We start from the raw sequence: 14,312 nt of genomic DNA on the forward strand, positions 1-14,312 counted from the left end.
ACCCTCCCCCTCTGTACCCCCCACCCCTTATCTCTCTCTCTCTCTCTCTCTCTCTCTCTCGGTCTGTCTCTCTCCCCCACCCCCCCCCCCCCCCCTCTCCCTCACCACTGGCCTTGGGCGGAGGATCACGCTGCTTGGTTCTGTCTCCTCTGGGTCTGAAACTAATGGATTACTTTCCACCATTTACCCTGTTTCATATTTTTCCTTCCAGGAAATTCCCAAAACACCTGATCACGCCCCCTCCAGAACCTTCTATCTGTACACAGTCAATTTACTGCCAACGGCACGCATGATTCTACAGCGATGTTACAAGGTAACCATGGCAACAATATATAAACCACCCAAACCCCTCGATCAGATTCCAGTCTGTAAACTCACTCCCGGGTATCTGTTATTCTATATATAAACCCCCCGAATCCCTCAATTAGATTCCAGTCTGTAACTCACACCCGGGTATCTGTTATTCTATATATAAACCCCCCCGAATCCCTCAATTAGATTCCAGTCTGTAATTCACTCCCGGGTATCTGTTATTCTATGTATAAACCAACCCGAACCCCTCAATTAGATTCCAGTCAGTAACTCACTCCCGGTATCTGTTATTCTATACATAAACCCCCTCCGAACCCCTTGATTAGATTCCAGTCTGTAACTCACTCCTGGGTATCTGTTATTCTATATATAAACCCCCCGAACACCTCGATCAGAATCCAGTCTGTAACTCACTCCCGGGTATCTGTTATTCTGTATATAAACCACCCGAACCCCTCGATCAGATTCCAAACTGTAACTCACTCCCGGGTATCTGTTATTCTATATATAAAAAGACCCGAACCCCTCGATTAGATTCCAGTCTGTAACTCACTCCCGGGTATCTGTTATTCTATATATAAACCCCCCGAATCCCTCAATTAGATTCCAGTCTGTAACTCACACCCGGGTATCTGTTATTCTATATATAAACCCCCCGAATCCCTCAATTAGATTCCAGTCTGTAATTCACTCCCGGGTATCTGTTATTCTATGTATAAACCACCGAACCCCTCAATTAGATTCCAGTCAGTAACTCACTCCTGGCTATCTGTTATTCTATACATAAACCCCCTCCGAACCCCTTGATTAGATTCCAGTCTGTAACTCACTCCTGGGTATCTGTTATTATGTATATAAACCACCCGAACCCCTCGATCAGATTCCAAACTGTAACTCACTCCCGGGTATCTGTTATTCTATATATAAAAAGACCCGAACCCCCTCGATCAGATTCCAGTCTGTAACTCACTCCTGGGTATCTGTTATTCTATATATAAAACACCCGAACCCCTCGATTAGATTCCATCTGTAACTCACACCCGGGTATCTGTTATTCTATATAATAAACCACCCGAACCCCTCGATTAGATTCCAGTCTGTAACTCACTCCCGAGTATCTGTTATTCTATATATAAACCACCCGAACCCCCTCGATTAGATTCCAGTCTGTAACTCACTCCCGGGTATCTGTTATTCTATATATAAACCCCCCGAACACCTCGATCAGAATCCAGTCTGTAACTCACTCCCGGGTATCTGTTGTTCTCTATATAAACCCCCCGAACACCTCGATCAGAATCCAGTCTGTAACTCACTCGCGGGTATCTGTTATTCTGTATATAAACCACCCGAACCCCTCGATCAGATTCCAAACTGTAACTCACTCCTGGGTATCTGTTATTCTATATATAAAAACACCCGAACCCCTCGATTAGATTCCAGTCTGTAACTCACTCCCGAGTATCTGTTATTCTATATATAAACCACCCGAACCCCTCGATTAGATTCCAGTCTGTAACTCACTCCCGGGTATCTGTTATTCTATATATAAACCACCCGAACCCCTCGATTAGATTCCATCTGTAACTCACACCCGGGTATCTGTTATTCTATATATAAACCACCCGAACCCATCGATTAGATTCCAGTCTGTAACTCACTCCCCGGGTATCTGTTATTCTATATATAAACCCCCCCGAATCCCTCGATTAGATTCCAGTCTGTAACTCACTCCCGGGTATCTGTTATTCTATATATAAACCACCCCGAACCCCTCGATCAGATTCCAGTCTGTAACTCACTCTCGGGTATCTGTTATTCTATATATAAACCACCCAAACCCCTCGATTAGATTCCAGTCTGTAACTCACTCCCGGGTATCTGTTATTCTATATATAAACCCCCCCGAATCCCTCGATTAGATTCCAGTCTGTAACTCACTCCCGGGTTTCTGTTATTCTATATATAAACCACCCCGAACCCCTCGATCAGATTCCAGTCTGTAACTCACTCTCGGGTATCTGTTATTCTATATATAAACCCCCCGAATCCCTCGATTAGATTCCAGTCTGTAATTCACTCCCGGGTATCTGTTATTCTATGTATAAACCACCCGAACCCCTTGATTAGATTCCAGTCAGTAACTCACTCCTGGCTATCTGTTATTCTATACATAAACCCCCCGAATCCCTCGATTAGATTCCAGTCTGTAATTCACTCCCGGGTATCTGTTATTCTATATATAAACCCCCCGAATCCCTCGATTCGATTCCAGTCTGTAACTCACACCCGGGTATCTGTTATTCTATATATAAACCCCCCGAATCCCTCAATTAGATTCCAGTCTGTAATTCACTCCCGGGTATCTGTTATTCTATGTATAAACCACCCGAACCCCTCAATTAGATTCCAGTCAGTAACTCACTCCTGGCTATCTGTTATTCTACACATAAACCCCCTCCGAACCCCTTGATTAGATTCCAGTCTGTAACTCACTCCTGGGTATCTGTTATTCTATATATAAACACCCCGAACACCTCGATTAGATTCCAGTCTGTAACTCACTCCCGGGTATCTGTTATTCTATATATAAACCACCCGAACCCCTCGATTAGATTCCAGTCTGTAACTCACACCCGGGTATCTGTTATTCTATATATAATCCCCCCGAACACCTCGATCAGATTCCAGTCTGTAACTCACTCCCGGGTATCTGTTATTCTATATATAAACCCCCCGAACCCCTCGATTAGATTCCAGTCTGTAACTCACTCCCGGGTATCTGTTATTCTATATATAAAACACCCGAACCCCTCGATTAGATTCCAGTCTGTAACTCACTCCCGGGTATCTGTTATTCTATATATAAAACACCCGAACCCCTCGATTAGATTCCAGTCTGCAACTCACTCTCGGGTATCTGTTATTCTATATATAAACCCCCCCGAATCCCTCGATCAGATTCCAGTCTGTAACTCACTCCCGGGTTTCTGTTATTCTATATATAAGCCACCCCGAAACCCTCGATCAGATTCCAGTCTGTAACTCACTCTCGGGTATCTGTTATTCTATATATAAACCCCCCGAATCCCTCGATTAGATTCCAGTCTGTAACTCACACCCGGGTATCTGTTATTCTATATATAAACCCCCCGAATCCCTCGATTAGATTCCAGTCTGTAATTCACTCCCGGGTATCTGTTATTCTATGTATAAACCACCCGAACCCCTTGATCAGATTCCAGTCAGTAACTCACTCCTGGCTATCTGTTATTCTATACATAAACCCCCCGAATCCCTCGATTAGATTCCAGTCTGTAATTCACTCCCGGGTATCTGTTATTCTATATATAAACCCCCCGAATCCCTCGATTAGATTCCAGTCTGTAACTCACACCCGGGTATCTGTTATTCTATATATAAACCCCCCGAATCCCTCAATTAGATTCCAGTCTGTAATTCACTCCCGGGTATCTGTTATTCTATGTATAAACCACCCGAACCCCTCAATTAGATTCCAGTCAGTAACTCACTCCTGGCTGTCTGTTATTCTACACATAAACCCCCTCCGAACCCCTTGATAAGATTCCAGTCTGTAACTCACTCCCGGGTATCTGTTATTCTATATATAAACCACCCGAACCCCTCGATTAGATTCCAGTCTGTAACTCACTCCCGGGTATCTGTTATTCTATATATAAACCCCCCGAACACCTCGATCAGATTCCAGTCTGTAACTCACTCCCGGGTATCTGTTATTCTATATATAAAAAGACCCGAACCCCTCGATCAGATTCCAGTCTGTAACTCACTCCTTGGTATCTGTTATTCTATATATAAAACACCCGAACCCCTCGATTAGATTCCAGTCTGTAACTCACTCCCGAGTATCTGTTATTCTATATATAAACCACCCGAAACCCTCGATTAGATTCCAGTCTGTAACTCAGTCCCGGGTATCTGTTATTCTATATATAAACCACCCGAACCCCTCGATTAGATTCCAGTCTGTAACTCACTCCCGGGTATCTGTTATTCTATATATAAACCACCCGAACCCATCGATTAGATTCCAGTCTGTAACTCACTCCCGGGTATCTGTTATTCTATATATAAACCCCCCGAATCCCTCGATTAGATTCCAGTCTGTAACTCACTCCCGGGTATCTGTTATTCTATATATAAACCACCCCGAACCCCTCGATCAGATTCCAGTCTGTAACTCACTCCCGGGTATCTGTTATTCTATATATAAAACACCCGAACCCCTCGATTAGATTCCAGTCTGTAACTCACTCCCGGGTATCTGTTATTCTATATATAAAACACCCGAACCCCTCGATTAGATTCCAGTCTGTAACTCACTCCCGGGTATCTGTTATTCTATATATAAAACACCCGAAACCCTCGATTAGATTCCAGTCTGCAACTCACTCTCGGGTATCTGTTATTCTATATATAAACCAACCAAACCCCTCGATTAGATTCCAGTCTGTAACTCACTCCCGGGTATCTGTTATTCTATATATAAACCCCCCCCGAATCCCTCGATTAGATTCCAGTGTGTAACTCACTCCCGGGTTTCTGTTATTCTATATATAAGCCACCCCGAAACCCTCGATCAGATTCCAGTCTGTAACTCACTCTCGGGTATCTGTTATTCTATACATAAACCCCCCGAATCCCTCGATTAGATTCCAGTCTGTAATTCACTCCCGGGTATCTGTTATTCTATATATAAACCCCCCGAATCCCTCGATTAGATTCCAGTCTGTAATTCACTCCCGGGTATCTGTTATTCTATATATAAACCCCCCGAATCCCTCAATTAGATTCCAGTCTGTAATTCACTCCCGGGTATCTGTTATTCTATGTATAAACCACCCGAACCCCTCAATTAGATTCCAGTCAGTAACTCACTCCTGGCTGTCTGTTATTCTACACATAAACCCCCTCCGAACCCCTTGATTAGATTCCAGTCTGTAACTCACTCCTGCGTATCTGTTATTCTATATATAAACACCCCGAACACCTCGATTAGATTCCAGTCTGTAACTCACTCCCGGGTATCTGTTATTCTATATATAAACCACCCGAACCCCTCGATTAGATTCCAGTCTGTAACTCACTCCCGGGTATCTGTTATTCTATATATAAACCCCCCGAACACCTCGATCAGATTCCAGTCTGTAACTCACTCCCGGGTATCTGTTATTCTATATATAAACCACCCGAACCCCTCGATTAGATTCCAGTCTGTAACTCACTCCCGGGTATCTGTTATTCTATATATAAACCCCCCGAACACCTCGATCAGATTCCAGTCTGTAACTCACTCCCGGGTATCTGTTATTCTATATATAAAAAGACCCGAACCCCTTGATCAGATTCCCGTCTGTAACTCACTCCCGGGTATCTGTTATTCTATATATAAACCACCCGAACCCATCGATTAGATTCCAGACTGTAACTCACTCCCGGGTATCTGTTATTCTATATATAAACCACCCGAACCCCTCGATTAGATTCCAGTCTGTAACTCACACCCGGGTATCTGTTATTCTATATATAAAACACCCGAACCCCTCGATTAGATTCCAGTCTGTAACTCACTCCCGGGTATCTGTTATTCTATATATAAACCCCCCGAACCCCTCGATTAGATTCCAGTCTGTAATTCACTCCCGGGTATCTGTTATTCTATATATAAAACACCCGAACCCCTCGATTAGATTCCAGTCTGTAACTCACTCCCGGGTATCTGTTATTGTATATATAAACTCCCTGAACCCCTCGATTAGATTCCAGTCTGTAACTCACTCCCGGGTATCTGTTATTCTATATATAAAACACCCGAACCCCTCGATTAGATTCCAGTCTGTAACTCACTCCCGGGTATCTGTTATTGTATATATAAACTCCCTGAACCCCTCGATTAGATTCCAGTCTGTAACTCACACCCGGGTATCTGTTATTCTATATATAAACCCCCCGAACCCCTCGATTAGATTCCAGTCTGTAACTCACACCCGGGTGTCTGTTATTCTATATATAAACCACCCGAACCCCATCGATTAGATTCCAGTCTGTAACTCACTCCCAGGTATCTGTTATTCTATATATAAACCACCCGAACCCCTCGATTAGATTCTGGAATACACTCTTCACCTGTGGAGTTTTTGTTTTAACTTGCTGAGTTGCTGCTGTTAAGAGATTCATAAATTTAATGTTAACATTTTGTGCTTTCTGAATCTGTGGGCCTTGAGTTTTCATGGTGATTATTTCCTGGAGTGATCCTGACTTTTCCTTCTTCCTTCTCCCTCCACAAGCACCTGTGGATCTCTGGTGAAAGTGCAAATCGAGGGGTAACTGTGTCTGGGAAGGAATTGCTGATGTATGGTACTTCCTGTAATGTTCACCCCTCCCGTTGGACTGACATTTGGTCTGTGTTTTATTGTTTATTTCAGACTGTGGTCAACCTGATTGATCGGCGAGAACACGAAACTCGAGAAAACAAGTGAGTGACAATCAGCAAAATATCACTGGGGTGGTGGTGGGGGCGGTTGGTGCCTGTGGCTGGGATCAGGGAGGGTGAAGTGTTATTGGGAAGCCAGTTACCAGACTGGGTGGAGGGCTGGAGTGATGATGGAGGAAATCGAGAACTGGAGGTTAGCTGATGTCCTGCTTGTGTTTTTGAAGGACAGCAGATTGTAAGAGGGAGGATGATTGGAGGGAGGGTAGTGTGAACGTAGTGACCGAGTTTCTCTGCGATGGACAGGCGAATACATTTACACTTTGCTCGTGCGCTAGGACTTTTATATCCAACTTGGTGCTTTATTGTGTCCAGTTTTGGGTGCCTGACTGTGGGAAGGATGTTGGAGTCAGAGAGATTCACTGAAATGAGGAGCTGGAATATCTGGGCTCTTGCATTAAACAAGCATGGTGAAGAGGAGTTCTGATTTCATAGAAATTCATAAACATAACAAGACAGCAACAGGCCATTCAGCCCAAAGTTCATCAGTGTTTACCATCCATTCGAGTCAATAGTTCTAATCACATTTACCTGCCTTTTCTCCTAGCCTTCATCCATCTGGCCAGTCCAATCTAATCTTAAATGTTGGCCGTTTCTGCCTGGAAGTGAATTCCACAGCCTCACAACTCATTGTAAATTTTTCTCCTGTCCTCTGTTCTAAATCTCTCACATTTAGTCTTGCTTTATAGCCTCTTGTCATCGACCTTCTGCCAATAACTGGTATTTGTACAGCATCTGTAATACAGTAAAACCTCCCAAACTCATTCACAGGAACATTTCAAACAAAATCTGACACTGAGCTGCAGAAGGTGATATTACCAACAGGTGACCAAAATCTTGCTCAAAGATGTAGGTTTTAAGCAGCAACTTAAAAGAGCAGAGAGAGGTTTAGGGAGGCAATTCCAGACCTTGGGGCCCAGGCAGCTGAAGGCATGGCTGCCAGTGGTGGAGCGATGGAAATCGGGGGATGTGCAAGAGTCAGGAATTGGAGGAGCGCAGAGATCTGAGGGTTAGAGTCATAGAGCTATACGGCATAGAAACAGGCCCTTCGGCCCATCATGTCCATGCCGGTCATCAAGCATCTATCTATTCTAATCCCATTTTCCAGCACTTGGCCCGTAGCCTTGTATGCTATGGCGTTTCAAGTGCTCATCTAAATACTTTTAAATGTTGTGAGGGTTTCTGCCTCCACCACCTCTTCAGGCAGTGTGTTCCAGATTCCAACCACCCTCTGGGTGAAATTTTTTTTCCTCATATCCCCTCTGAACCTCTTGCACCTTATCTTAAATCTATGCCCCCTGGTTATTGACCCCTCCGTTAAGGGAAAATGTCTCTTCCTATCTCACCGATCAATGCCCCTCATAATTTTGTATACCTCAATCATGTCCCCCCTCAGCCTTCTCTGCTCTAAGGAAAACAACCCTAGCCTTTTCAGTCTCTCTTCCTAGCTGAAATGCTCCACCCCAGGCAACATCCTGGTGAATCTCCTCTGCACCCTCTCCAGTGTAATCACATCCTTCCTATAGTGTGGTGCCCAGAACTGTACACAGTACTCCAGCTGTGGCCTAACTAGCATTTTATACAGCTCCATCATAACCTCCCTGGTCTTATATTCTATGCCTCGGCTAATAAAGGCAAATATCCCATATTGCCTTCCTTATCACCTTATCCACCTGTGCTGCTGCCTTCAGTGATCTATGGACAAGTACAAGAAAGGTCCCTCTGAACCTCTCTACTTCCTAGGGTCCTACCATCCATTGTATATTCCCTTGCCTTGTTAGTCCTCCCAAAATGCATCACCTCACACTTCTCAGGGTTACATTCCATTTGCCACAGCTCCACCCATCTGACCAGCCCATCTATATCATCCTGTAGTCTAAGACTTTCCTCCTCGCTATTTATTTTTTTCTCTGTCCTCCTTGTCTTGAGAGACAATGGGTAAGCACCTGGAGGTGGTCAGTGGTGTGTGGAGCAGCGCCTGGAGTGGCTATAAAGGCCAATTCTAGAGTGACAGGCTCTTCCATAGATGCTGCAGATAAAATTTGTTAGTCGGGGCTGTTACACAGTTGGCTCTCCCCTTGCGCTTCTGTCTTTTTTCCTGCCAACTGCTCTTCGACTCGCCACACTTTAGCCCCGCCTTTATGGCTGCCCGCCAGCTCTGGCGAATGCTGGCAACTGACTCCCACGACTTGTGATCAATGTCACAGGACTTCATGTCGCGTTTACAGACATCTTAATAGCGGAGACATGGCGGCCGGTGGGTCTGATACCAGTGACGAGCTCGCTGTACAATGTGTCTTTGGGGATCCTGCCATCTTCCATGCGGCTCACATGGCCAAGCCATCTCAAGCGCCGCTGACTCAGTAGTGTGTACAAGCTGGGGATGTTGGCCGTCTCGAGGATTTCTGTGTTGGAGATACGGTCCTGCCACCTGATGCCAAGGATTCTCCGGAGGCAGCGAAGATGGAATGAATTAAGACGTCGCTCTTGGCTGACATACGTTGTCCAGGCCTCGCTGCCATAGAGCAAGGTACTGAGGACACAGGCCTGATACACTCGGACTTTTGTGTTCCGTGTCAGTGTGCCATTTTCCCACACTCTCTTGGCCAGTCTGGACATAGCAGGGGAAGCCTTTCCCATGCGCTTGTTGATTTCTGCATCGAGAGACAGGTTACTGGTGATAGTTGAGCCTAGGTAGGTGAACTCTTGAACCACTTCCAGAGCGTGGTCGCCAATATTGATGGATGGAGCATTTCTGACGTCCTGTCCCATGATGTTCGTTTTCTTGAGGCTGATGGTTAGGCCAAATTTGTTGCAGGCAGCCGCAAACCTGTCGATGAGACTCTGCAGACACTCTTCAGTGTGAGATGTTAAAGCAGCATCGTCAGCAAAGAGGAGTTCCCCGATGAGGACTTTCTGTACTTTGGACTTCGCTCTTAGACGGGCAAGGTTAAACAACCTGCCCCCTGATCTTGTGTGGAGGAAAATTCCTTCTTCTGAAGACTTGAACGCATGTGAGAACAACAGGGAGAAAAAAATCCCAAAAAGTGTGGGTGCGAGAACACAGCCCTGTTTCACGCCACTCAGGATAGGAAAGGGGTTTGATGAGGTGCCGCTATGTTGAATTGTGCCTTTCATATTGTCATGGAATGAGGTGATGATACTTAGTAGCTTTGGTGGGCATCCAATCTTTTCTAGTAGTCTGAAGAGACCACGTCTGCTGACGAGATCAAAGGCTTTGGTGAGATCAATGAAAGCAATGTAGAGGGGTATCTGTTGTTCGCGGCATTTCTCCTGTATCTGACGAAGGGAGAACAGCATGTCAATGGTCGATCTCTCTGCTCGAAATCCACACTGTGCCTCAGGGTAGACGCGCTCAGCCAGCATCTGGAGCCTGTTTAAAGCGACTCGAGCAAAGACTTTCTCCACTATGCTGAGCAGGGAGATTCCACGGTAGTTGATGCAGTCACCGCGGTCACCTTTGTTTTTATAGAGGGTGATGATATTGGCATCGCGTATGTCCTGAGGTACTGCTCCCTCGTCCCAGCACAGGCAAAGCAGTTCATGTAGTGCTGAGAGTATAGCAGGCTTGGCACTCTTGATTATTTCAGGGGTAATGCTGTCCTTCCCAGGGGCTTTTCCGCTGGCGAGAGAATCAGTGGCATCACTGAGTTCAGATTTTGTTGGCTGTACGTCCAGCTCATCCATGACTGGTGGAGGCTGGGCTGCATTGAGGGCAGTCACCACCAATTTACGTGTCATCTGCAAACTTACTGATCATACCTCCTGTATTCATGTCTAAATTATTAATGTACACTACAAACAGCAAGGGTCCCCGCACCGGTCCCTGCAGTACACCACTGATCACTGGCTTCCAATTACAAAAACAACCCTCGACCATTACCCTCTGCCTCCTGCCACTAGGGAGGGGTGTAGGGGGTTACAGAGATAGGGAGAGGTGTAGGGACTGGAAGAGGTTACAGAGATAGGGAGGGGTGTTGGGACTAGAGGTTACAGAGATAGGGAGGTGTGCAGGGGCTGGAGGAGTTTACAGTGATCGGGAGGGATGTAGGGGGCTGGAGGAGGTTACAGAGATAGGGAAGGGTGTAGGGGCTGGAGGAGATGGGGAGGGGTGTAGGGACTAGAGGAGGTTACAGAGATAGGGAGGGGTGTAGGGGCTGGAGGAGGTTACAGAGAGAGGGAGGAGTGTAGGGGCTGGAGGAGGTTACAGAGATAGGGAGGGGTGTAGGGGCTGGAGGAGGTTACAGAGATAGGGAGGGGTGTAGGGACTGGTGGAGGATACAGAGATAGGGAGGGGTATAGGGGCTGGAGGAGGTTACAGAGATAGGGAGGGGTGTAGGGGCTGGAGGAGGTTACAGAGATAGGGAGGGGTGTAGGGGCTGGAGCAGGTTACAGAGATAGGGAGGGGTGTAGGGGCTGGAGGAGGTGACAGAGAGAGGGAGGAGTGTAGGGGCTGGAGGAGGTTAGAGATAGGGAGGGGTGTAGGGGCTGGAGGAGGTTACAGAGATAGGGAAGGGTGTAGGGGCTGGAGGAGGTTACAGAGAGAGGGAGGGGTGTAGGGGCTGGAGGAGATGGGGAGGGGTGTAGGGACTAGAGGAGGTTACAGAGATAGGGAGGGGTGTAGGGGATGGAGCAGGTTACAGAGATAGGGAGGGGTGTAGGGGCTGGAGGAGGTTACAGAGATAGGGAGGGGTGTAGGGGCTGGAGGAGGTTACAGAGAGAGGGAGGAGTGTAGGGGCTTGAGGTTACAGAGAGAGGGAGGGGTGTCGGGGCTGGTGGAGGTTACAGAGCTAGGGAGGGGTGTAGAGGCTGGAGGAGGTTACAGAGATAGGGAAGGGTGTAGGGGCTGGAGGAGGTTACAGAGATAGGGAGGGGTGTAGGGGCTGGAGGAGGTTACAGAGATAGGGAGGGGTGTAGGGGCTGGAGGAGGTTACAGAGATAGGGAGGGGTGTAGGGACTGGTGGAGGTTACAGAGATAGGGAGGGGTGTAGGGGCTGGAGGAGGTTACAGAGATAGGGAGGGGTGTAGGGGCTGGAGGAGGTTACAGAGATAGGGAGGGGTGTAGGGGCTGGAGGAGGTTACAGAGATAGGGAGGGGTGTAGGGGCTGGAGGAGGTTACAGAGAGAGGGAGGAGTGTAGGAGCTGGAGGAGGTTACAGAGATAGGGAGGGGTGTAGGGGCTGGAGGAGGTTACAGAGATAGGGGTGTAGGGGCTGGAGGAGGTTACAGAGCTAGGGAGGGGTGTAGGGGCTGGAGGAGGTTACAGAGATAGGGAGGGGTGTAGGGGCTGGAGGAGGTTACAGAGATAGGGAAGGGTGTTGGGGCTGGAGGAGGTTACAGAGATAGGGAGGGGTGTAGGGGCTGGAGGAGGTTACAGAGATAGGGAGGGGTGTAGGGACTGGTGGAGGTTACAGAGATAGGGAGGGGTGTAGGGGCTGGAGGAGGTTACAGAGATGGGGAGGGGTGTAGGGGCTGGAGGAGGTTACAGAGATGGGGAGGGGTGTAGGGGCTGGAGGAGGTTACAGAGATGGGGAGGGGTGTAGGGACTGGAGGAGGTTACAGAGATGGGGAGGGGTGTAGGGGCTGGAGGAGGTTACAGAGATAGGGAGGGGAGTAGGGGCTGGAGGAGGTTACAGAGATAGGGAGGGGTGTAGGGGCTGGAGGAGGTTACAGAGATGGGGAGGGGTGTAGGGGCTGGAGGAGGTTACAGAGATGGGGAGGGGTGTAGGGGCTGGAGGAGGTTACAGAGAGAGGGAGGAGTGTAGGGGCTGGAGGAGGTTACAGAGATGGGGAGGGGTGTAGGGGCTGGAGGAGGTTACAGAGATAGGGAAGGGTGTAGGGGCTGGAGGAGGTTACAGAGATAGGGAGGGGTGTAGGGACTGGAGGAGGTTACAGAGATAGGGAGGGGTGTAGGGGCTGGAGGAGGTTACAGAGATGGGGAGGGGTGTCGGGGCTGGTGGAGGTTACAGAGCTAGGGAGGGGTGTAGGGGCTGGAGGAGGTTACAGAGATAGGGAGGGGTGTAGGGGCTGGAGGAGGTTACAGAGATAGGGAAGGGTGTAGGGGCTGGAGGAGGTTACAGAGATAGGGAGGGGTGTAGGGGCTGGAGGAGGTTACAGAGATAGGGAAGGGTGTAGGGGCTGGAGGAGGTTACAGAGATAGGGAGGGGTGTAGGGGCTGGAGGAGGTTACAGAGATAGGGAGGGGTGTAGGGACTGGTGGAGGTTACAGAGATAGGGAGGGGTGTAGGGGCTGGAGGAGGTTACAGAGATAGGGAGGGGTGTAGGGGCTGGAGGAGGTTACAGAGATAGGGAGGGGTGTAGGGGCTGGAGGAGGTTACAGAGATGGGGAGGGGAGAAGGGGCTGGAGGAGGTTACAGAGATGGGGAGGGGGTGTAGGGGCTGGAGGAGGTTACAGAGATGGGGAGGGGTGTCGGGGCTGGTGGAGGTTACAGAGCTAGGGAGGGGTGTAGGGGCTGGAGGAGGTTACAGAGATAGGGAGGGGTGTAGGGACTGGAGGAGGTTACAGAGATAGGGAGGGGTGTAGGGGCTGGAGGAGGTTACAGAGATGGGGAGGGGTGTCGGGGCTGGTGGAGGTTACAGAGCTAGGGAGGGGTGTAGGGGCTGGAGGAGGTTACAGAGATAGGGAGGGGTGTAGGGGCTGGAGGAGGTTACAGAGATAGGGAAGGGTGTAGGGGCTGGAGGAGGTTACAGAGATAGGGAGGGGTGTAGGGGCTGGAGGAGGTTACAGAGATAGGGAAGGGTGTAGGGGCTGGAGGAGGTTACAGAGATAGGGAGGGGTGTAGGGGCTGGAGGAGGTTACAGAGATAGGGAGGGGTGTAGGGACTGGTGGAGGTTACAGAGATAGGGAGGGGTGTAGGGGCTGGAGGAGGTTACAGAGATAGGGAGGGGTGTAGGGGCTGGAGGAGGTTACAGAGATAGGGAGGGGTGTAGGGGCTGGAGGAGGTTACAGAGATGGGGAGGGGAGAAGGGGCTGGAGGAGGTTACAGAGATGGGGAGGGGGTGTAGGGGCTGGAGGAGGTTACAGAGATGGGGAGGGCGATTTGAACCTAAGAATGTGATTTGTAAAATCGAGGCAATGTTGGACCAGAACGCAATGTCGGTCAGCTGCACAGGGGTGATGGGTGAACAGGTTTTGGTGCGAGTTGGGACACATGGACAGGAGAGTTTTAGATGTGCTCAAGTTTATGGAGGGAAGAAGATGGGAGGCCACCAGGGAGCATCAGTTTCGTCAAGACATGGATGTGGATTTCAGCAGCAGATGAGCTGAGGCAGGGATGAATTCGGGTGATGTTAGAGGTGGAAGTGAGTGGTCTTGTAGTTAAAAAGGAGACAATATATCGTTGGAAGATCATCTCTGCACCACGGTTGTGAACGATCTGGTTCAGCCTCGACGTGAATTGGAGAGCAGACACTGCGATAAAGGGCTGA

At 48.5% G+C, this 14,312-nt stretch overlaps 1 protein-coding gene across 2 annotated transcripts in view; it reads left to right on the forward strand.

Annotated features, from left to right (window-relative positions):
* Nucleotides 1–14,312, forward strand: part of polr3c (polymerase (RNA) III (DNA directed) polypeptide C) — a 91,318-nt gene that overhangs the window by 72,779 nt on the left and 4,227 nt on the right. For both annotated transcript variants that reach the window (XM_068022534.1, XM_068022535.1), the window contains exons 12-13: nucleotides 212–313; nucleotides 6,780–6,829. In XM_068022534.1, the coding sequence (XP_067878635.1) occupies nucleotides 212–313; nucleotides 6,780–6,829 (152 nt within the window). The remainder of the gene's footprint in view (nucleotides 1–211; nucleotides 314–6,779; nucleotides 6,830–14,312) is intronic.

This window comes from Heterodontus francisci, chromosome 46 (genome assembly GCF_036365525.1).
Source record: "Heterodontus francisci isolate sHetFra1 chromosome 46, sHetFra1.hap1, whole genome shotgun sequence".
Lineage (NCBI taxonomy): Eukaryota > Metazoa > Chordata > Chondrichthyes > Heterodontiformes > Heterodontidae > Heterodontus > Heterodontus francisci.